Source organism: Meleagris gallopavo, chromosome 29 (genome assembly GCF_905368555.1).
Source record: "Meleagris gallopavo chromosome 29, MGAL_WU_HG_1.1, whole genome shotgun sequence".
NCBI classification, from domain to species: domain Eukaryota; kingdom Metazoa; phylum Chordata; class Aves; order Galliformes; family Phasianidae; genus Meleagris; species Meleagris gallopavo.
The window spans coordinates 3,663,904-3,688,152 of record NC_139432.1 but is presented as its reverse complement, the minus strand read 5'-3'; the positions used below and the strand labels follow the sequence as shown (position 1 = coordinate 3,688,152).

Below are 24,249 nucleotides of genomic sequence, written 5' to 3'. Positions count from 1 at the left end.
TTCTTGCACAGCAGCAGAAAGAGAGGCTTGAAGGCACTGTCTGTAATTAACACAGATGCTTCGTGTGCCTCTACTGGGCAAACTGCAGAGGGACAAATTGCGTCCCCAGGGTTGGGATGCCAGGCCCAGGCATCCATGCTGGTGGGCACTGAGCAGGGCCTGCTTGGAGGTCAGCACATCGTGTGCTGGAAGGTCAAGCAAAGATATTACCAAGAAGGGAATGCAAAAAACTCAATTAGGAAGCAGCACAGGTGCTGCTGGCTGCAAGGAAGGGCCATCTGAGCTGCACTTTGTGCTCGTGGTGCTGGAAATGAGTCCTGCAGCTCTAGCAGAGCAGGGCTGGGAGCTGGCAGAAGGCAGAGCTTAGGATAAACGCTGAAGAAATCTTCCATTCAGGCTCTGTTTTGCTCTGTTTTGTCAGAAAATGCCTTTCTCCCTTTCCACAAAGTGAGGAGGGGGGCAGTTAATATGAAGTTGGAGCCTGAGGTTTCCTTTCTTTTTTTTTCTATTTTTTTTCCCCTTAGGAGGAAGTTTTTCACCCAGAGGGTGGTGAGGCACTGGAACAGGTTGCCCAAGGAGGCTGTGGATGCCCCATCCCTGGAGGCATTCAAGGCCAGGCTGGATGTGGCTCTGGGCAGCCTGGGCTGCTGGTTGGCGACCTGCACACAGCAGGGGGTTGGAACTGGATGAGCATTGATGTCCTTTTCAACCCAGGCCATCCTGTGATTCTTTAAGCTGTACTTCATCCTTCATATATATTCAAAAAGTGAATTAAAGCATCACGACAGACAGAAAGAAAAAGGACTTAAGTAGGTGAAAGGGCTGCTTTGTAGAAAGGGGAGCATCTCCAGTAGCTTGTTAAGGGAACTGCAATTAAGCTCACTTGGCATGCAGTGGAGGCCTTTGAGTACCCAGAGTTTCATTAAGCATCTTTTTAGAGCACAAGAAAAATCAATACCGAGCGGGTTCCATTTACACTTTATGATAAGGAATTTCACGCCAAAGCGGAAGCAAAAATCCCCAACTCCACTTAATATTCAAGGAAACGAAGTTCCTGCTTTAAAGTAATGACTCTTCAGCATCACACTACAAAATAAAGGCCTCTGATCCAAGTCCCGTCTGCCTCCACGCTCGGCACTGTTAATATCTCTACATTTTCAGGGACTAATTTAGCAGGAAGGCATTTCCCAACGCAGAGCTGTAAAAGTATTATCAATACTATGGTTTAATATCCCTGACTACAATCAGTGCTGAAATTACAGAGAATCACATGGAAACACATCAACAGAGACGCACCCACACAGTAAGCACTGCTCACACGCAAATATATTACAGTTTAGCTTTTGCAGTGTAGTTAAAACTCTGTCAACGTTGCTATTATAAATTACATACCTTTTAAAACACATTTATGCGCTGGGAAATGTATGAGGTTTCTTTTTTGAATGCCTTAAAGGCTTCATCAGCTCCTAAGCACCCATATGGATTTGTGTGATTTGTCCCTGTGATTAATACACCAACAGCTGAGGGTTTTGGTACACGCAGAGTTTCTGCACTCAGATCCTAAGTTCCTTTTAGTAAGGTTGCATACATCTGAGTGTGCACACGTGGCCTTCCTCCCCTCCCCAACCATACCAACAGCAGCAGCACTCTTCACAAACCACAAAAAAGAACCCTTATCTATGGATCTTGAAGTGTTTATCCCACTTAATAAATGTTTTCTTGGGACGGGGTGGGGGAAACTACGTGCAGAAAATAACTCCTCTTTGTTTATGCTGCATTCTGTGAGCAGGGCAGGTTTACTTCATTGCAATAGGGGTCAAAAGCAAAGCGTGGGACCTCCTCTCAATCAGGAGGAGCCCATTTATCCTTGTTTGCCAAACGTTGACCCAAACGGGTCTCGGCCAGCTGACACGCGAATCCAACCCAAAGACTAATTTCGCACACTCGAGATCCACTTTTTACTAATTGCGAGCAGTAAAACAAATTAATGGTCCACTAAAACTACCGCTTATGGGCAAAACCGACGAGGAAGTCGAAGCGCTCTCGCACGGATTCCTCCCCGCAGCGGAGCGGGCGGCTCGGCCTGCAGTAACGCGACGCGGCCAGCAGGGGGGGCTGCAGCGCGCAGCATCGCGCGGGGCCGCCGCTCCGCAACGCTGGGGTGAGCAAAGCCGGCCGGGAGAGCGGGGCCGTGGAGCTGCAGGGTCCTTAAAGGGAGAAAAACGGCAGGTTTGCAGCTGGGGAGCAAAACTTGTTCTTATTAAAGCCCTAAGAAGGGTCTGAGCTTTTTATTGTGCCGAAAACTGTGTAAGTTTTGTTAGTCAGCTCAGAGAATAAGCCTGAAGAAGGCTGGAAAGCTCAGAGATCATTGGGTTAAACTGTTTTCTCTCCCTGTTACGTAGCAGAGAAGCTTCAAGATGACATGAGGGAGAAAATAACCTGGACGTCATTGATTCACATGCAAATTCTCAAATCAAAGCTCTCCCACCACTGATTATGGGTTTACTTCTAATAATAACCCAAAACAACACCTACTCTCATACCAAAAGCACCACCCTGCACGTGATGTTCAAGAAGCCAGCAGCTTGCAAACCTTGCCTAGAAGAACACTTCAGCAGGGCTGCCCTGTGAGAGCACAAAGCTCTTGCTTACAAAACTAAGTTTGTGGTAAACTCAGAGGCCCACATAACTCCCCAAACCCAGGGAGACACAAAAGCTGCTGAGCTCACACTGCAACTTTGCCATGACTCCTCATTTTCTGTATCCCAGCCAGCCCCTCGTGTCTCTCTTCAGCTGAACTCCCTGGTTTTCTCTTCCCCTCCTTTTCTCAGTGCGTATTTACTCTCTTCCTCCCCCTCTGACTTCCTCCCTCCAGCTCTTCTCTTGCAGCCCTTGGCACCCTTTCAGAACAGGCTCTGTATATTCCGCCTCTTAAGTGGGCAGCAGCTACACAGAACAGCTGCTGACAGGGGAAGCACAGCACATCTCACCCTGGTTAGGAACAAGCCTGAAACCCAGAGCAGCAGCAGATTCCCACGGGATGTAAACAAGTAAACAAGATTTATCCTTTCTTTTATGACCTGGTAACACACCAGTGAAATACAAAGCCATCCCATGCGAGCAAAACCAGCTAAAAGCTACCTACAACTTCTGGCCTCTAATAAATCAGTGCTTGTGAGGCTGTTTGAAGAGGCAAAGCCTTCATTTAAAGAATACAGGGGACACTGAGGAACAGGAGGATCACAGATCCGCACTTTGGTTCATCTCCTGAGTTAGCAGCTCTGCTAAGGACGCAGCAAAACAGCAGCTGAGAAGCTGGGCCCTGTATTTGTGCACCGCAATAACTCACAAACGCAGTTTGGTATCTAAAAAGGTGTCTGCACCAATGGTAGCAGAGAGGAGCAGCTCTGAGCAATGCCTGTTGCAGCTTCAGGAGGTTCAGCCTATGTTTGTAGCCAAACAGGGAAGAAGCGAAATACAACCCACGAGGGAGCTGGAGTTTAGCAAACATATTCCAATGACAAGACACAAGGAGGCTGTCTTGCCCGTATCTGCAGCAATTTTTGCTGCTGAGAAAAAAATAAGTATGAACAGAGAGTGCAAAGACAAGAGCTGGGAGCACACAGGGGGTGATGGGCATTCAGAGAGTGGAGGAGATGCTCATTGGGCATTTGGGATAGGGCAGAGGGTGATTTTGCAGTTGTGCTTCAGGATGGAGTCTTACTAAAGGGCAGAATTACTGCTCTGCAAAGCAAAGCAGCACTGAAGTCACAGTGGGGAGGAGAAAGTGCCTCAAAACTCTGGATTTGGACAGGCTGAAGGGTCAGTAGGGGGAACTCAGAGCTGTGCTCCAGCCCCACTCCCAGCAATCAAGGACCCAGGAAGCAGTGGGCACCCATCTTCCCAGCACAGCTCAAAAGCATTCCTCATCCTAAGGGCTCCCATCCATCTCAAACCTGAGAACCTACATCCTTTAGCCTTGGTTTTGTGGAGCAAAATGGTACCTCGCCCACTAGGAGAAGGCACCTGAAATACAAGGAGTATTTTATTAACCAAGCAAAGTGAGAGCAATAGAAGTTATTAACTTCCCAGGGCTCCCCAAACCGCTGTCTGTATATGCAGCATCTTCACTGCCATTTGTATCCCTTCCTCTTTAAGGTGCATTGCTTTGTTCTTTGGAGCCCAGGATGCTCTGAAGTTATCTATGGAGGGCAGCACGGGGCACTGATGTGAGCTCTGTCCTAAGGTGTTACAGCTCAGGCTGCTTTCAGAAGAAATTTGCTTCTCGATTCATGAAACAGAGCTTTCTAAGAAGTGCATGGGAATCCAAACCCAGAAACTTTCCTAAAAGTCTGCAGAAAGCCTCAAACCAATGGACTGGCTTTAAAAAAAAAAAAACACACATGGAAGTTGTCTTCATTCACCCCATTCTCAAGGCCTGCAAGTTTTGAATTTGAATGCTGAATAACCCAATCAAACCTCTGCAACCTGGCTTCCCAACCCTATTATAAATTCCACAAGTTCTTCATTGGGCAGCTGAGTGAAGCTAATAAACCTTTTGGTTCAGTCAGGTGATGTGTTTGTTTTGGGCTTGGCATCCATTTTGAACGCATGACACAAAGCAGAGGTACCAAAGTCACGCATCTCTTGGTTTATCTACCCACGGGCATCAACAGGAGCATCCACACGCCTCCACGGAGCCCAGGTTTGCTCCTGGAATTGTTGCTCACCTCCAAAATCTGAGCATAAGGCAACAGCATCATTTATAAGCCCATATAAAAGCAACACCATGCAGCTGCTTAGAGTCTATAGAACTATGAAATGAGAGATCTGGATGCTAGAAACACTCTCTTCATAGACTAGCTTGCCCATATAATGCACATAGAGAGGAGAACTGCGTGCTTGGAGCTGCAGGAAGCAAAGCTCAGTGCTGACAAAGGGAGCTGTCAGAACTGTTGATGTTAAAGCTTTTCTTTTTTAACTTAAAGAACATGTGCCTTTGTGTATATTCTATTTTCCATTAATTAACTCTGTCCCACACACCACCCAAACACATCCTGGACTTCAGAAGGCATTCTAACCCAAGTTTTGTGTTTTCTTTTTGTCTCTCCATGTTATGACATCTCAAGGATTGGAGCTGGCACTCGTGTTTATAAAGCAGGGGAATTCCACGCATGGCGACAGGATGGATATTTTAACAATATGGTACAAATATTGTCAATTTGCTATTTTTTCCCTTGCCTTTTCCAACACATCATCAATCTAGAGCGGGTTTCTGTGCGTGAACCCTGCTTACCACTGAGCCGGAGACTCTTGGCATGGATGCAAAGAGGCTTTTTTATAAATAAAACTTAAGAAAATCACCATGCACTCCATTAATTCAGGAACACTCCGCCTCAGCTTCAAAGGGGATCTTTACAGTAAAGATGGTGTTTTTGCTGCTTTAATGATTTGCTACTTGTACTTGTCATAACTACACGAACCAAGTATGCAATAGTAGGGAGCAGCGGTTCCGTCTCCCATCCAGTTTGATTCAATAGATTTGAGGTTGCATAGAGGAAAGCTACTTCATAAATCTGATGCTTAAGGCCATTGTACGATGCCAGTTAATGAAAGGAAGCTGCATGCGTGCCTCAGCTATGCATATCTCATGCACTGCTATGGCATCCAGCACCTTTAACAGCTAGCGACCCATGAAGCACTGTGCATCTGAGCCAAAGCAAGCAAGGCCAGAGGTAAAATAATACACGCTCCATCTAAATACTATCTACCATAAGAGAAGGGGCCTAAGGCTTTCCACAGTTCCTTAAGCCTTTGGCAAAACATGAAGGCTCCTGATTTTTAAGGCATTTTATCCCAGCACATCCGTTATCCCCACCCTCCATGCCGTTCATTTCTACTGATTCCTCCCTGCTTCAGGAAGGAGAAGCTTTGAAGCTGAACGTCTCAGAGGTGGGAGAATCAGGAGAGCTGGACCCAATTCCTGGGTGTAGATACTCTAATGCCTTGGGAACACGTTTGGAGCCTCAGTTTTCCTCAGCTTAAGAAATGGGAACAACAATACTTGTTCTCTCTGTTTTGACTATTTATGAATACTTCAGTGATCATTTATATTCAGAAATGACCCCGGCAAAAGTTCAGATGTTTTAAAACCACTTGGAATGAATGCATTTTTTGATTGAAAAAGTGAAAGTGGTACCGTAAGTGCAATGGAAACAAGTTCTTTGTCAGCCCTGGGAAGGCAGAGCCACATTTCCTCCATCTCCAGCAGCCTGTGCCTTCATTCAGAGCATCAGAGGAGCTTTTGCTCCTAAAGATCTCCAAATGCTCTACAGACACCCATGATTTCAACTAATTCACCTCTACCAGTGGCCATATTCTCCCTTTGTGCTTAAACAGTGGATACTGTTGGTTTTAGTAACAGAGCAGCTGAAGCACAACAGCAGCAATTCAATGCTGAGCTCCATTCCAGCAAAGCCAAACTTCAGCCCCACTGCAGAACTCTCTTATTTAGCCACAAACCCATCTTCCCTTTCCTAACCCTTCTTTCTGCAGTGCTCCCCACCTCTCCCCAGTGAACCGTCTCCTCTTGCCTGCAGTTTCCCCCTCCCTCCGTGAATCTCAATGCATTGCAGTACCCCAGAATGGCCTGGTGCTGCTCCCTCACACCGCTCCTTCCCTGCTCAAAGCTGATGCAGAACGTTTCCCTTGCACTCAATTCTGAGTTGAGAAGCACAGAAGGCAACCTAAGGGAGGGGGTAGAGCAGATCCAGGCCCTGGGTGGGATTTTCTTGGCCGATTTCCCTCGGTTCTCATTCCACAAAGAGAAGGTTGCTGCAAGACAGCAGGGCTGTGCACACACAAAATATATAAGGGGCACAAAGTGCTTCACAAATGCAGTCAACCCTCCTCCAAAAGGAAACGAGTCACTGTTGTGCTCTGTTCAAAAAGCACCAAAGGAACGAGGCACCAATATCTTGCACCTCCACGCTGCAGCCAACAGCATCTCTGGGTGCACTGCACTCTGTTCAGCTCTATCTTTCTGAAACTGGACTGCTCTACCCAACCCATCCTCAACACTACTGCTTTTTCTGCTTGCTGGGAGATATCGAGTGTAATTCTATTAATTTTGGCCAATTCCAGAACCCAACATGGTGGGAAAGCTGCCACCATTGAGGTTTTGGTCTTAAGATGAGCATCGAGTAAGAGCATCCCAAACCTTCTAAGCATCAGTCCTTTCTTCCTTCCCCCTCCCCCCCCAATCAACCTGTTATTTAATTTGCAGCTAGACAAAAAACTCATGCAGTCCTCTTACCCATAGTCCATACGAGATCATTGTCACCTGTTTGGCCTTTTAAAAGCAGGCAGAACCCCACCCTCAATCTCCAGTTCTTCCCCACCCAGCACACACCAGGTCCCACCACCACCTCTCCTCCTCCCACAGCATCATTCCTTGGAGCCAAGGCTACGTGCTGGCCCACGTTTTGTTGTATTTTTAGTTCATTTCCTCAGGATAGCCTTGGATCTCCAAAAAGGCAGTGAGATGAGTTCAGTTTGCTACGCACCTCAGGACCCAACTGCTCATGCAGTAACTCCATGCAGCCCTGCCAGGAGCTGCACGCTTCATTTACAAACCAACTCTACAGTTCTACCAACCAATCTTCCTAACATTTAGGTTTCCAACTCCATAAAAGAACGTGATATTTCAAACAGAACAAAAGCACATCCCTCCTCCACCCTCTGAATTGTATGAACTTTCAAAATTGAAAGGGAAAAAAAAAAAAACCCACAACTAATTTTGAGCCCTTTTATGTGTTCTAATCCTTTCTCACTTTTTTTAATTTTGAGCACAGCTGTCTGTTGTACTTTCTCAAATGATGCCAGATGCTGGGTTCATCAACCGAACGCACGAAAACAATGGTTTGAAAGCAATTAGAAGCACCGAGGCTGCACTGAGGCTCATATTAAAATGTGATAACACTGTTCTAAGGGGAATTGCAGCGCTGCTGCATTTCTGACATTTCTGTGCTGCCAGACAGGCAGGATGTGCTGGAAGTGGGCCCTGATCAAGGAGGTAACGTAGTAGAATTTATTCCTGGAGTAAATGAAGGATTAGCTGATTCAGAATGCTCACGGGGGTTTTTTATTACAGCCCCAGCTCCCACCTCATTTGGGCACTGGCAGATCCTTGTTTGTGCTCACCTACTGTAGTCACTGCTTGCAGTAAGCCCACCAAACCACACGCCTTTGCCATAGCCTGGTTGTACCCTGTTGTCCCAAATTGGACATCACAGCTCAGCTACACCAATCCCATATGAAATCAAAGCAGCTCCAGGTCAGCCCTGAGGAAATACTTACCCACCAGCTGTCCTGGATGTGCAGAAGCACTCACTGACACTGCTGGCGACCTGCAAGCACCCTGCAAAAGCCTAAATCACCACCCACATTACTGCAGAAACGGAGATCAAAGTGGTGAGCAGGATCTCCCAGCTTGTTAACAGACATAACAAGGGATGCTCGTGGTCCTGAGGAATTTACAGCCTGGCTGTTTGTCTGCACCTGGAGGTTGACTCAACGTCAAGTTCAGGTTAACATAGGAGCAATAAGCTTGGAAGCAGCATGCTGAAGGATACCCTGAAGTGTTTGCCTCCAAGTCAATGGCCACAGGAATATGCTGTCCTTTCTGAACCTCAGGTCTCTTCTGGAGACAGGAGTTGAGCAGGAAGATTTCCTGGGCTTGTCCAAGATATTTATGTCAGCACTGCGTATTTCTGTATTATTCCATAGAATGTTTGTACTACCCCATAGAGTGGTTTGGTTGGAAGCGACCATAACCCCACACCACAGCCAACTTTCTACTGGATCCATCACTCAAAGCCCCATCCATTTACTCACTCTTGAGAAGAAAAACTGACTTCTATCCAAGATGAACATCAACTCTGGCTCCTGCCATAGCCCTTATCACAGCCTTGCACCTCTCCATCCCTAAGAGCTGCCCCTCACACAGCTCCATGTCCATTTTAAGCTTTTCTCCTTGTCAGCTCTGCAAAGAAACCAGCACACAACCAGCCCTCCCCTGCTCTACAACCCCCTAACAGTGAGAATCCCCCCTCCTTCCCACCAGCTTGTACTCACCTCGGGGCAGAAACTCCAAGTGGTACCTAGAAGGCAAAAATACATAAATAAATGAAAGAGACAAGCATAAGCATATATAATTTTTGCAACGACTTCTTTTTCCAGCCTGATGAATAAGTGACAGATGGGAGAATTATACCAGACACACTGCCAGGAATCCAGTCAATGGTCTAAATGTATTTTGTGCAAGAAATATCTAGAGGAAACAAGTCCTACTGATGCTAGCTGGCCCCAGGACACCCCCTGCTACCTAAGGAACCACTTTTGCTAACCAGATCCCCTCCTTTGCAAGAGCTTCAAAGGCTCTCAGCTTCCTCCTCTTATTGCTGGTCTTTCTCAAAGCAGTAAGGTTTACATGGCCATTCCCTTCACAGCCTCGAGTGCAAAGAGCTGCTTGCAGGGATGCAATCTTTCCTGCAGCTCTTCTGAGAGCAGGTCACATTAGGAACTCGACGACACGCTTGAACACACTGAGATGCCCTGATCAGCCTTTGCATCTCTGGGTCTTCCAGTTTCTTTCTTATTTTCCTCCCCCTCCTCCCATCCCAGCTCTCTGCTCTTTGGCCATCTCCATCTAGCAGAGATACCGTCCTCGTTTAGGAGCATAGGAAGATCACTGAGCCAGAATTGCAAAAACCACCTCGCAGAGCCACGAATACGAAGCCTCATGGGATGCATATCACCAATCCATGCTTCCTAATTCTCCTGCAAGAGTATCTAAAAGCCCAGAGTGGCGTGCAGCAGCATCTCCTGCCTAGCAAGGAGCTCACACACAGCATTTCTAGTTTCAGAGGGCTGGACACACACATCCCCCATAGGGATGGCCACGGTGGAAAGAAATTCACCATGATTTCTCTCTCACAACACTTTTGAGAACGCCTTTGACTATAGCATGAATCATTTTAATATGGAAACAGCATAGACACAGTTTGGAAACAGATCAAGGAGTTGGGAGAAGCCACAAAGTGACCCATTCACAGGCAAAAATGCATAACAAAGGGTTGGTCTATAGGCGACAGTGGCAAGAATCCAGTCTGTAAAAATCCAATCAATTTGTTTACTCATTAAAAGCTTTCATGAAGAAAATGATTTAATACAAACATTCAAGCTACTGACACAGATTAATTAGAAAACAACAACAGAATTCTGATTAAGGGCATAATATTTATTTGTCTCGTTTTCTTTGGACAAAAACAAAAAGAAAACACGCGCAGCCAAGGGATTTTTCTGGGAGAATGAGCCCCTATGGTGATAAATAACAGCTAAATATATTGGAAGGAGCCACACCAGTGGCCAGAAAGGGCTGCAGATATATCCCTTGATCCTTGGGTGCTCTCGGCAGCAGCCCCCTATTAATACCAACTCTTTCCTACGCACCCTATGGCAGCTGTACCTACCTCTTTCCATCCCAGAACGTGCCTAAGGTCAGAGGAACAGTCAGAGCAGCTCCATGGCTTTATTTCCCTGCTCTACAACATGTAAAGCCCTGAAGTCCTCATCCTTCCTCCGCACCCCAACCCCATCCATCCCCAAACCCAGCAGCCACCAGTGCTGGAATACTCTCATCTCCTGAGCAGACACTGATTCCAAGACAAGGAAAGAGAAATCACTTCTTGTTTGGGGAACTTTTGTCTCCTGTGCTTGAGAGACTGTCCTAATCTCCCCTGAACATGTTTTAGTGATAACATTTACTGCACTAGGACCAAAATGATTTTCTGTCACTTCTCATTCCAGTTCAATAAAAGTATAAGAGCTTTGTTTCTAACCTCTGTCATTTTTAATACAGTAAAATGGTTTAAAAAAATGTAAAATTGAGTTCCATTTCCTACCGGACCAGCAAGCCCACGTTAGTTTCACTCTGATCAAATCAAAGGGGTGACAAAAAAAAAAAAAAAAAAAGATGCATTGCTTTTGGTTATTTATTTTACTGAGGCATAAGGAAACAGTCAAAATTCTTATCTCATCAGATCAGGATGAGTCTTTCATCTCCTGCTTTGATCACTTTCACTCTGGAAAGGCTGAAGCAGAGAATGAAAGAGTTTTAAGATTCAATTGGGAGTGGGAGAAGATGTTCTTATGGAAGATGAAAGTGAGGATTGAATTCCTTCACCTGCCACACCAAGGCCTGCAGCCTTCAGGGCACCCACTGAGGATGGCACAGCATCTCCAGTTTGTTCACTGAAGTTACTTAAATACAAATATCCTTTTCCCCCAAATCCTTTGTGTATATTTAAGGTTGCGCTGGGGGTGAGGATGAGCTTTGGTGTGTGTTCTTCCCACTCCCTTTCTCCAGGTAGCAACGCATCCATCCAACAGGTACAAGAGGAATCCCCTAAGAAGGGCAGCGCTCAAAGCATTGAAAATAACACAGAAAATACAAAAGTCTGGGCCACCTCAGACTTTAAAGAAGCAGAGAGGGAAGGAACACCTCCTGCCATATGATTAACTACTCAGCAAAACCAACTCAAAGGAATCCATGGAGAATTTTGATGAGATACGTAGAGCAGGGAGCCAGCCCAAAGATATCCAGTTTCCATCACAGAGCCAAAGAATGAGCGCTGTGCTGCCAGGACTTTAACAAAAGCCATCCTATAAGCATTTCCCCCACATAGTTTGCAGTGAACCACCCACCTCTCTCACCTCATCGGAGCATATTTTGGGGCCAGACAGGAAGAAGCCACAGACTGGTTCCATTGGAAACACGAAACGTTCCTCGTGATCGTACAGCCTTTGAGGTTACATGCTCACCAAGCAAACATGAGCAAGTGTCACTTGTCTGGAAGGGTTTATGTGCTTTGCTCCTGAAAAACATGCACATCCCAGCCCTAATTCATCAGTCTCAGAGCAGCTGTCTCCAATGGGCCCCAATCGAACTTGCAACTCAAGGTCTGTATAAACAGACCTCAAAGGGTCACGAGGAAAAGAAAGTGGTTTTGTCACATTGCAGAGGGAAATTGAGTCACAGACTTCGCCAGAATGCCTCCTTCCCAATGAGAACCCACTGCAACTTCTGCCTCCAGCCAGAACTAACGTTTCCCAGCTCTGGTGCCAAAAAGAGCAGCGCCTTCCGCTGCCTCTCACAGAATGGGGCTAAGGCTTCACCTTCAGGAGAGCAGCATGTGCTGTGCTGGGCTCTTGCACTCAGAAGCCATTGCCTGGACACAGTGATGCTGCTGGGACCGACTGAGCTGGCACCGCTCCCTGCAGGAGCCAAAATCCAGGCAGGAAAGTCACCAATTCCATCAGTGGTACAGAAATGCAATTAAGACACAAAATGACACCCAGCCTTCACCCCACAGGGTGAGTTGGCCAGCCAATGTGCACCCCTTTGCCACATCCCAGCGCTGATGGATTCAAAGCAGATCCGTTTGGGGCTGGAAGCAAAATGGCTTTCTGAGATCTTACGGTCTGTATTACGCCAGGGGTCAAACTTGATGGATATAATGGTCTCTTTGCAGCTGTAACATCTATAGAGCCTAAACCCCACTTTCCTCTCAGGCTCCATTTTAGCAGGAACCACGCAATGAAGTCAGGTTTCAATCAAATTTCCGGCGTTTTCTTGTCCAATTAAGAACACTAATATCACCACAGCTGTTATATTAGATACACCAAGACAGTCTAATTTGTTTGGTGCACAATACTCGCTGCTTTTTAAATGTTTGCAAGGAAAAAAAAAAAAGAAAAAAAATCAATGCTGTACAAGATTTCAAGCACAGGAAAAAGAGAAAAGAGGGTTGAGGAGCTCACCATTAGCAGAGCCAAACCAGTTCAAATGCATTTCCTAGCTAAATGCTACAGAAGCAGCAGCAGATAGGCAGAGACTCTGGTTACACAATTTCAATCATTTACAGTCCTCGGGTTTCAGATTAACAATGCATTCACCAGGAAATGGATGGTGAAATAAGGGGTAATTTTATCAGCTGGAATGGAAATGATGGGAATTACTGAAAGGAGCCAAAGCCAAACGGCACCAAACTGCATTACTGGCAGAGTGAGGGGCTGCATTCACCCCAGGTATAAAAGCAAGTAGAAGTGATAACAGCTGAATTGAATTTGTTCCCCTGAACGCAAAGAATTCCTTCCTCATCTCTCTCCAAAGGAAGGAGGGAGAAAAAATCTCCTACTGAGATTACAGAATAAATTCAGACCATCTTAACTAAAACTCCACCAGACCTTAATAAGAAGTCAGTATTCCATTGGAGTGTTGGTAACAGGAGGAATGTCTCTCTGCTCAGCCCCAGTGTTAATGTGCTGAGCTCAATTATCTGCCCATAAGGTCACATCCTTAAGTTCTTTTCATCTTGGTATTGCACATAATTCAGCATAATGAGCTACAGACAGTGAATTTACAGTAATGAAGCAAAAATTACCCCCAAATCATGTTTTCTTTAATTTAAACCTCCAGACTTCTAGAATAGAGTTGAAATTGAAGCAATAGCTGGCAGTTAATACACTCAAGATTACTACAACAGGCCAAGTTTTGGATGCACTTCCATTTGTGAACCATTTACAGCCCCATAGCAGCATCTCAAGTCTAATGCAATACTGCAGCATCAAGCTCAACCCCAGGATCCGTGTGAAGCAGCAACAGTTCAGCTGCACTTGTAAACCAGTAAAACCAGCAGCTCAGTGATGCAACAGCACACACAAGCCACACACTGCCATGGCTTGCTGAGATTTGCAGCACAACCCCAGGATCCCCACACCAGAGGTGGTCAGCCCATGTTGGGTTTATCCTTACCCTTCCACTTGTGACCATGCAAACTGCAGGTAGAGCTACTCTGGATTTTCTAGTGGCTATATATGAGAAACAGCATTAATTAAGCCCTTTTCATCTCTGCTTTGGTATAGGACAGGTCTGCCTTGCAGGAGCCAGGAGTTGGACTCAGTGATCCTTATGGGTCCCTCCCAATTAGGATTCTCCTTTTAGCACTACTTCAAGGAAAAAAAATACTAAGACTTTGTATCTATCAGTGCAAACTTGCCTTCCAAGAGGGAGTTTAAACAACTCCCTGCCTCTACAGAGATGGAGGTAGTATTTATCTCTGTATTCATAAGTAAATCCCGTCCTCCCCATCTCACCCCCCCCCGCCATCCTAACTGCTCTAAAAGTGTCTAAATGCTGAGGTGAGGTCATTTAACAGCAAGATGACACCTTTTTTGCTTGCTGCTCTTGCCAAAGGACAAGAACAGGTCTGTGTTCCTGAGCAGAGCCATGTATCAGATTCATTCCAGGTGTTGGACATCTGCTGCTTGCTCTGCAGCTGCCTCTGCTAAGACATAAGAAACAGCAGCAATCTTCCCAAGGAACAGCTTGAAACAAGCCCTCAGTACCAACTGACCTTAAACAGAAGCAACTGACAAGCTCTGGGGTTTCTGGAAGATGAGTACAACTCTACCCTGGCACAGCATCCTCTCCCTGCCCTCCCTCAAACCAAAGCTGCTTTTTTTAGCAAGTTCTACCCATCACACTTCGCTTTTCCATGCAGCATCACAGCAGCATCCTCAACCTTTGGTCAAGGCATTGATGCTGCTCTCACTGTCCTGTTGGGGACCACGCCTCCAGCTGCACTCTATGGCTTGTCTGATGGATGCAGTTGGGGAAAGCAACAAAAGGAGAAGAGATTATTAACATAAAAAAGAAATTAGGGAGAAAAGAAAATGATGTATATATTGCCAGGTTTTACATACGAGATCAGAAAGTGAAATAGGGTCCAAGTTTGCAAAGAGAGGGGGAAACCAAAGGAAAACACCACAGTTTTTTGTTGTTGTTTTTTTTTCCCCCCCAACACAACAGCATGTTTTAAATAACCAAATGGTTCCTGAAAGTAAAACAGCACAGGGACTCATAACTCAGCTGCATGGTGACAGCTTTCCCACAAGCACTGCAGCAGTGCCTCCAACACAGCAGAAATACCATTGACTGCCTCAAAAAAAACATACATAACCTGCAAATACAATCCAGCCCCTACCTACCACACTTCTCCTGGCAAGGGGGGAACAATATATCCTCCCAGGTAGCTCGTGGAGACAGAGCCCCAGCACTTGTTCCTATTACAGCCATCAAGACCCTCCTGGTGGGGAACTGTTACGAGGCCATGGGGAGAGCTGCCATACAAAGACCTGAAGTTACAGGAACACTTATGAAAGAAGCTCGGGATAATCAGCTGAGATGAAGCTCTTCCCTTTCAGAGACCGTGTGTCTCTCCCTGGTAGTTCAGCAGTTTACTTACGTCCGTGATGAACCCAAACAATGAAACCCTACACTGCGTTACGCAGCGCTTCCTGAGCATGACTGCTGCTGATTTCCTGAGCAGCAGCCACGAAGCCACAGGAAGCCCCAAAGGGACAGACCTGTGCTCCCCACCAGGAGCAGGGCTCGCTCAGAGCCTTTCAAATAAAAAGAAAGTCATCATTACAGTCATCTCCCACCACAAATCATTGCGTTAATGGCTCAGGGCAGAAGAAGAGCATTTGTATGCTGTTCTTCTCACCATTTCCAAATGCCACCAAGCAATAAAACACAAGGAGGAAATCAGCAGTGCCCTGTGCTCTTTGCTATGGGTCTCACTTTCCCCTCCACACTTACTGGCAAGCTGTTTCAATAAGCAGCAGAGCTGGGGCCCATATCTTGACCTGAACATCCAGGAAGGATTTGTGCATCACATCCCCTCCTGATGCCAAGGCTGCTTCCCCACATCTCCTGCTCATTGGGATGATGCCTTTGGAAGCTTTATGCCAAATTGTATTTTCTTAGGCTGATAAAGAGATAAAAAGAAAAGGTTAATCCCATGATGCAGAACCCAGTGTTTGCCCCAGGACTCTCTTTACATGGGTAGATAACTGTAGAATAAGGGGGAATGGTTTTAAACATCTCCAAGGATGGAGCATCCGCAGCATCTCTGGGCAACCTGTTCCAGCGCCTCACCACTCTCAGTAAAAACCTTCCTCCTGACATCTGATCTAAGTCTCCCCTTCTTTAGTTTAAGGTCAGGTTGGATGGGGCCCTGGGCAATCTGATCTAATACTTGATCTAGTGGTCGGTGGCCCTGCCTGCGGCAGGGAGTTGGAACTTGATGGCCCTTGGGGTCCTTTCCAACACAAGCCATTCTATGATTCTGATTCCAAAGGCTGCTCCTTCTCTAACAAATCACCAGAGCTGCACAGGATCTTCATGAAGCCAGAGGTCCCCTGGGGTGGCCATAGCAGCATCTTCCCCCCACTGCTCAAGTGCCATTTGCAGCCCTATCAGGGCAGAAGATGGCAGCTCCATCTGGAGGCAAAAGTGGATCAGTAAGTTTGCCAAGGACTTCACACATTTATCAGGTTCCACGATACTGGTTTTAAAACTCATTCAAGACAGACCTAGGGTTGGATCATACAAAGATATATCATTTCTAAGGTTCTGTGCTCTCTCTCATTGGGAATAAATAAAAGCTTGCCTTAACATCTGAATTCTTCAGGTTCATAGTCCTGCCTGCTTCACTCTTTCCCTCCAAGGTCACTGCCTGGCAATATCTCAGAAGCCACACCAGCCCTCTGCACCCACACCAAAAGGTTCCTCCCCAGCACTACAAGGCACTGCTGGACAAGGCACCTCTTCTCCCTTAGATACACCACAGCCCCATTTCCAAAGGCTTCCACCATCCCGTTTGTTTCAATTATTCAGGACAACCCAGGCTGATAATTACACAGTCCCGTGTTGCTGAGTAAAACTGATGCATAATTAGCCAGCAGGAAAGATCGATTAAGATCCAGCAGGGCATCTTGCAAAGTTCTTCAGTGGGACTGCAGGGAATAGGATCTGGCTGTGCCCTTCCAAAGGATAAAATTCTCTGCATCTCAGGGACTTGACAGCAGTTTTATTTAAACAGGATGCTTCCATCAGTCAGCCACCCCGAGTTTTATTGTCAGGTCTTAACTTCAAATGACACAACTCATATCTTTTAACTAGAGCACTAACAGCAAGCTATACATCACGTTTCCAGCCAGAAATATAATGCAGCTGAGGCTCCAAGTTGCACTTAAGCCTCCAGCAACATGTTTTCTGTTTTATGTTCCTGGATTTTCCCCTAGCACCACGGCACAACCTTTGCTTTGCTCTCAAATCCAAATGACGCAGCTCCCATTCTCATTCAAGATTTGAACAAGGCTGAGGTCAGCGGATTTTGGAGCACAGTTCAGAGATTTAACTTAGGAAGTCATCTTCTCTCCTTTTGCAATGCGTGTTTGGGCTCAGGAATGGAATGGGTACTTTCAGCAGCAAGCCAGCAGTGTGAGCCTCTGCTCACTGTATTGATTTATCCACATATCTCAGCATCAAGTAATGGATTTTCCCCTTCCATACACAAAATCCTCAATAGCACCGTGGTGAAGGAAGAAGAGCATCAGATTCATATGCAAAGAGCTGTACAGATGCTGCCTAAATCACGTTTTCTGCTTTAAGGAACAACAGATTCCAAAGGCAGGTAATGATAACTCTGCAGATAATCAAATATAACCAGCTGATGAAAATAGGACACAGCATACTCTCAATTATACCAACTCCTAAATGCCCATTACCTCTCAAAGCATGGGCCAATTATCCTCTTTCCTGAAGCATGCAGTACCCCAAGTTATGGCAGTTCATTAGAAGACACAGACATAGACAACACATACCTGGCTTTGGCTTGCTGGAAGCCAAAGAGAATTGTGTTCCTCTGCTCCCTTGCTTTAGGGCTCAAGTTTTCATTCTGCAGCCCATCCACCAGGAAGCACTCAGCATCTGAGTAAAGGGGAAGAAACAAGTTAAAGCTAACGGGCAGCTGATGGTACCAGTCCTTGGCTGAGAGCAGCATCAGCATCTCAGGGATCAGAAAGCCCTGGTGCAGATTTGAGGAAGACAGACTGTCAGCCCACCACAAGACACTGGGACTCACAGCTTCCAGTGGGTCTGTCCCATGCTGACACCCAGCAATAGAAGAGTTGGCTCAGGTCAGAAGCCTTGCTTGAACGCCACTCTTCTGCCACATGCATTTTCTTCACTCGTTAACCACTGCTTTACACTGTTGTGTGCAACACCCAACACCTCCCATATACCCCTCTGCTTCCCCAAACCCTAAAAATCTGCTGCTATGAAAGGCTCAAGGGCTGCCATTCAGAGAAGTATCCAAAACACTTCTAACACAGTGGATGCCTGACACCCAACACTTAAAGAAAATCCCAGCTGGTGGTTTTCACTAGGATTACCTTCCTAAGGAGCAGGCATTGAACACCAGGTTGTTGTGCACTCACCCACATACAGATGTATCACACCGTGTGCTCTGCTAATGCTCAGATACACTGTGCTTGCCCAACAGAACAGCTTGGCAGAAGTAAATATGGTACTTTCTCACTTGGAAAGCACAGCTACATGTAGAAATCTAACCTGAACTGAAAGACGAAGAGACTACAGATAGATTAAGTGCCTTCTACTTGGATGAATATTTATACTCCTTACAGAAGCCTCTTAGAAAAACAGCACATTTCCAACCACACCTGCTCTGTAAATGAAAGCATCATCATCCCTGTACTCCAGCAGCTTTACTGCTGGTTTCCTCTAGCAAAGGTTAGCTTCAAAGCTGTGGTGCTGTACACCCACAGCCCTCTCCAACCTTTAATTCATGCCCCATACTGTGACACTAATGTCAGTTTAATATCCTGCTTGCAAAACTTGCAGCTCCTTACGCTTCAGCTGCCGGAACAGCAGCCAGCACTGCTCAGCACGCCCCAGGAACCTTTATAGCTCCTTAACAAAACAGTTCCTCTACCTGCAAGCACAGAAGATCAAAGTGCCACAGGAGAAATGAATACTTTCCCCTGCTAAAGTCGTGAGCTCTTATTTTCATCACCTGCCTATGACAAACATAAGAAAGGCTGATAGCTGGAGGGGAAAAAAAATAAAAGAGAGAGAAACATCTCTGAAGTGAAGGACAGAAGCAAGGACGGAGCAAGCTGTGCGCTCAGGGAGTGGGGCAGATGTGCATCCCCACAAAAGGGCTCCCTTCCCACTTTGTCTTTGCAGTGATGAAGAGGAGCAGAGAGACGCAGCGCTGAGCACGGCAGCCTGGGGGAGGAGGAGCAAAGCCAGATCATGACATTGCTTTTTGCGACCCCTCTGCTCTCATTTCTGGAATTGCTCAGCTGAAAGCATCGCTTCCCATTGGAAGCACTCGCTGTAAAGCACATTTTAGCCAAATTCAGACTCCTCCAGGTCACTGCCAGCTCTCTCCTTACAGCGATGCTCTCAACACATGGGAAGCAGAGCTGAACCACCTGTGCCTGGGGTCTGCAGCCTCACACTACAGCCACCACCTGTGGCCAAGAAACAGAGCCTGAAGCACAAAGAGAGCATCGAGGACATCCAAGTGCCCTAATGCGTCCCCTCCGATGACAGCACATAGTTGGCACATCTCTGCTGATGGGCAGGAACACAAATTCGCAGCGCTGCCCTAAACCCACACCTACATCCAGCAGCATTTACAGCAGCTACAGGAGCACAGAGGCATCAGGTCAAAACACAAAACACCCTGGCTCTGCCTGGCATCCCTCTGAGGCTCTGCTGGATCTTTTGCTTCGTTTAAGTTTCATTTTCAGCACATCTCCACACTTCTTTTTTTTTTTTTAATTCCCTCTCCAAGATACAGCACCAACTTATAGCAAACCAACAGTGCTAGACTTGCACTGCTTACAAATAACATAAGAAATAACCAAGTACACATATCTAGGCACAAAGAACATGCCTTGCTCTGAGAAGCTTACTATAGGAATAGATGAAGGCTGAGGGGACAGTTTATTATGTACAAATCTGCTTTAAGACAGCACTGTAGAAATCAGTCAGCGAGAGAAACCCTTGCAGGCTGCAACAAGAACAAATGAGAACCACAAACTGGGCCAACATCAGCTGTTCTTCTGCCCTTTTAAAGCACAGATCAGCTCCACGAGCCTGCCATCAGCTGCAATATGGTATTTACTTGCTGCCATGTCAGCACAGATCAGCTGCTGGATAAGTTATAGCAGAACTGTGGTCCCTCCTGCAAAGCAGGCAGGGCCCTTTCAGAGCCAGCCACGATGTTTATAGCACCAGGAAATGAAAAAGAAAGCCTAACCATAAACTCTCCAAGTGGATCAGGAAGAGCAATATGTAAGCAGCTCCGGAGTAAATCACCCCAATGTTAGTTTTACTGCTTGTCAGTAACGTTATATTCTTGATGTTTATAGATTGCTCTCTGTGATCCACTCCGAAAGTTTACAGGACTCTCCCTTTCATTTCCTGCAGTTACCAAAGGTAAGAGAGGAGGGGAAAAAAAAAAAATAAAACAGTTGAGATTTCATCAAGTGCTTCAGGAGAGTTTCTAGAGGCAATTGCAGTCATCCACTTTAATCCCACACGCAGTGCACAGCATTGTAAGAATTATGTCACAGCCACCCGAGGCCGGTGAGTAAATAACCTTTTAATGGCAGCACTAAATCTCTGAGTTAATCATCACTCAATGAGCAGAGCTGAAAGGTATTTAGAGACCCTGTACGTCTCTCCCGTGCCCACAGCCCAACACTTGTTGCTCTTTTCTACTCATCTGCCATCAGAAAGCCAACTCGGGTCCCTCAGAACCACAACACAGAAGCGATGGAAGCCAATGCTGAGCTAGCTGCTCTGCTCCATCACTGCTTCACACAGTCCCTCCTGCAGCTTCCCATCCTATCAACACAGAGTGCAGACACCTCAAGCATCCGTGAGACTGCATTAATGTTTCCAGGATGCTAACCAAGACAGCTGGGGGTCAGAATGCTGCACCAGCACTGCCTGGAACCCAAAAGTCCCCGCAGAACGCAGCACTTGTTTGCTTATTTCTGAAGTAGCACTAAGGCTTCTCACCTTGAAGGCAGCAGCTCCTGATTCTGGTATGCTTTGTAGATGCAGTCACACTTTCATGGGCAGCATCTCTTCTGTCCTCTCTGCTGCCCAAACTCCGCAAGAGAAGGGCCTTGCAGACCCCTCTCCCCCCCACCCCCAGGATGAAGAGGTTGGGCAGGGCAAAGGAAAACACAGTCAGGCTGCCTTTAGCTTCTATAAAGCAAAGCAGAAGCCCTGGATTTGTCAGATACACCACATTTTTAAGAACCTCTGTTTCAGCCTTCAGAAGAAATCCGTGCAAAACAAAGAGAAATACCTTGAGCTTCCCTTAGATTGAGCCAGAACTGAAACCTCAGTTTCAGTACAATTAATGACAACTTGAACTGCTTATTTGTGACGTGGAACTAAGTAATAAAACTGCTGCAACCACATCTATTCATAAACATAAGGCAGTCAGCGTTCAGAAGCACTGCAGCATTGCAATGTAGAGAAGATAGCCATGGGATATCAGCTTTCAACCACTGCAACCTCAGAGATGCCTCCTGTGATAACAGCAGGGCTGTTGGGAGCTAGCCATTGCCTACTGGCCTTTTGGGCACCTTACATCCAGCCCTCCACTGTGGAACAAAGCTTAATATGAGGAAGCAGGCATTATGGCCCATACACCAGTACACGCTGTCTCTTCAAGTTGTAATTTTTACTTTAAATACAAGAATTCTTATTGTAATGCAGTTTGAAAACCTGATGAGCTTAAGCTCCTTTGGTTCCTGCATAGCAAGAAACCTTCTCAGCCCCTGGAAAGCCTCGAGACTGTACAGATTGTTAAGACACAGCAAGTTTGATACAGAGGTATGTGACATGCAATTAATCTCCATTCATAGCCTGCTCTACTTGTCAGCAAACAAAGGCTGTGCTTTAGAAGGAGATCTGAAGCCTTCAATTAAAAACAGTCAGCTAACAAGAAAATAATCTAAGTTAAAGGAAGGTGGCAGGTGCAGAAATGAGTTGTTTACAGAAGCGTCAGCAGCGAACAATAAAGCGCTGCACATCAAAAACAGGACAGGGTGAACTTCACCAAAGCTCCCACGATTAAAAAGCAGAGGGGAGAATTCACACCTACATCTGGGGGAAGACACAACGCATTTGAGAGGGAGCTTTGATGGGCTGAGAGGCTGTGTGCTCTGACTGCAGGGGCTGGAAGGAACTCAGAGTTGGGGTGACTTCAGGGAGACCTCATTGTGGCCTTCCAATACTAAGGAAGCATACAGACAGGAGGGGGAATGGCTGTTTACAAGTGAAAGGACAAGGGGGAATGGCTTTAAACTGAGACAGAGGAGGTTTAGGTTGGATATTAGGAGGAAGTTTTTCACCCAGAGGGTGGTGAGGCACTGGAACAGGTTGCCCAAGGAGGCTGTGGATGCCCCATCCCTGCAGGCATTCAAGGCCAGGCTGGATGTGGCTCTGGGCAGCCTGGTCTGCTGGTTGGTGACCCTGCACACAGCAGAGGGTTGGAACCAGATGATCATTGTGGTCCTTTTCAACCCAGGCCGTTCTATGATTCTATGATGTGACAGGGGCTGGTGCTGTCAGGAGACGAGCAACAGGAAACCAAAGGTCACAAAACCTCGAGGCAGAGCAGGTCAGGCTCAAACACAACAGCTCAGAGCATTGAGCAGCAGAATGCAAACAGCTCCTTCCCATCACCCCCCCTGCACCTACAGCAGCAGGATGTGCCAGCAACGTGCACACATGTAGCAATGGGCTAAGGCTGCTGGTTCAGCCTGCAGTGCTGCTGCTCAGGCTTTATGTACAGGGAGGTCAGCAAGAGTCAGCATGCGAGCAGAGGTGACTGCAAAAGGCAAGGCAATGCTAGAGAGAAAAAACCACCAACCCTGAGTATAGGTTCCCCTGTTTGCATAAATTTGCCCCACAAAGAAAGAGCACGCAGTTATTTTCACGCCTGTGCAGAATTCATTCATGGTTGCAAAGCACAGTTGGCAGATGAGGTAAGCCCAGTTTCTGCAGCGCTGACCTATTGCTTCAGTGAGAAGGGGTCTGTCCAACTGCTCAGGTTTACAGAGAAATCAGGAAAACCTGCAGAACTGCCCAGAAGCTCCATCTCGTGCCTACAGGAAAGTGATGCTGCCGACCATCACGGCTTCTTCCCTTGGATGTGAGGCCTCAGGAGGTCACCTTCACTTCAGCAAGCAGAAGCAAAGCTTGAAGCTGACACTGCTTTCTCAGTCCGTGCTCCATTCTGAGCAGGGCTGAAGCTCTCCTGTACCCTCACCACAACCAGCTTGCTCTGCACATCCCCAAGGATGCGTACAGCACCGCACAACACCAGAACCAGGAGGTACCACTACCACAGCTGCAGCAAAAGCCTGAGGGGGAGGAGGAGAGGGGCAGAGGGTCTCATTGCAGCACACAAGTTTATTCTACCCTGTGTGCCTGCCCCTTTGGCTCACCCAGTGACACTCCTCAGCAAAGCCCACACAGTGCTTTAACGGAAGGCACGTGGTGGGGACATCACACCAGAAAACACCCCCACAACCTTACACATGCTCTCTCCTCCTCTACAAACACAGTTTCTGGAACCACCAGAGAGCTGCCCCTCTCCTAACACGGGCACAGACCCACCTGCCAACTCCTGGCATTCTGACAACACTGAGAGCACCAGGACAGGCAGCCACATCCCCTATGCTTCTCTCATCAGGATTAGTGACACGAAAGGCACACACACACAACCTGAGGACCACAAAGCCATCCATCAGCTGCAGAGGAAAAGTAATGCCTGTAGACCTCCCACTCCCCTCTCTAGATCAGCACAACGAGATGCTAAAGACCTTCCAGGCTCTTTTCCTGAAAGAACTGCAGGGGATTTGCTGTTAAGCAGAAGAGCAGCAAGGAGGAATTGGTGGTTACCTTCCAGGAGTCTCTGAATGTCCTCTGGGATCATGGCCCTGCCACCTCCTTTCCACCAGTCAAAACTGATGCTACCGCTCTGGTCCCTCAGCTGCAGGGACAGAACGAGAAAGGAAGCAGAGGGGGTGGGAACACCCCAAAGGAGGTGGAAGGAACTGCAGAGCTCTGCTCAAATGCCTCCTCCTCTTTCAGCCTCACAGGATGCAGTCAAGGTGCTGAGCTCCTCCATGCAGGTCGAGCTCTACCCAACTAACTGCAAAAAGCCCAACCCCACCCCCCAGCAACAACACAGCTGATAGCGAGCTCCCTGCATTAGC

At 46.9% G+C, this 24,249-nt stretch overlaps 1 protein-coding gene across 4 annotated transcripts in view; it reads right to left on the bottom strand.

The window, feature by feature from the left end:
• The window catches only part of SKAP1 (src kinase associated phosphoprotein 1), a 126,031-nt gene extending 101,947 nt beyond the window's left edge, over positions 1-24,084 (bottom strand). For 3 of the 4 annotated variants that reach the window (XM_085211063.1, XM_085211065.1, XM_085211062.1), the window contains exons 1-3: positions 23,933-24,083; positions 17,794-17,899; positions 9,136-9,161 (exon numbers count right to left, since the gene is read on the bottom strand). In XM_085211063.1, coding sequence (XP_085067189.1) covers positions 9,136-9,161; positions 17,794-17,899; positions 23,933-23,966 — 166 coding nt within the window. In that variant the 5' untranslated portion in view covers positions 23,967-24,083. Of the gene's footprint in view, positions 1-9,135; positions 9,162-17,793; positions 17,900-23,932 lie in introns of all 4 variants that reach the window. The other variant, XM_085211061.1, reaches the window with a different exon arrangement.
• Between the last annotated feature and the right edge of the window lie 165 nt (positions 24,085-24,249).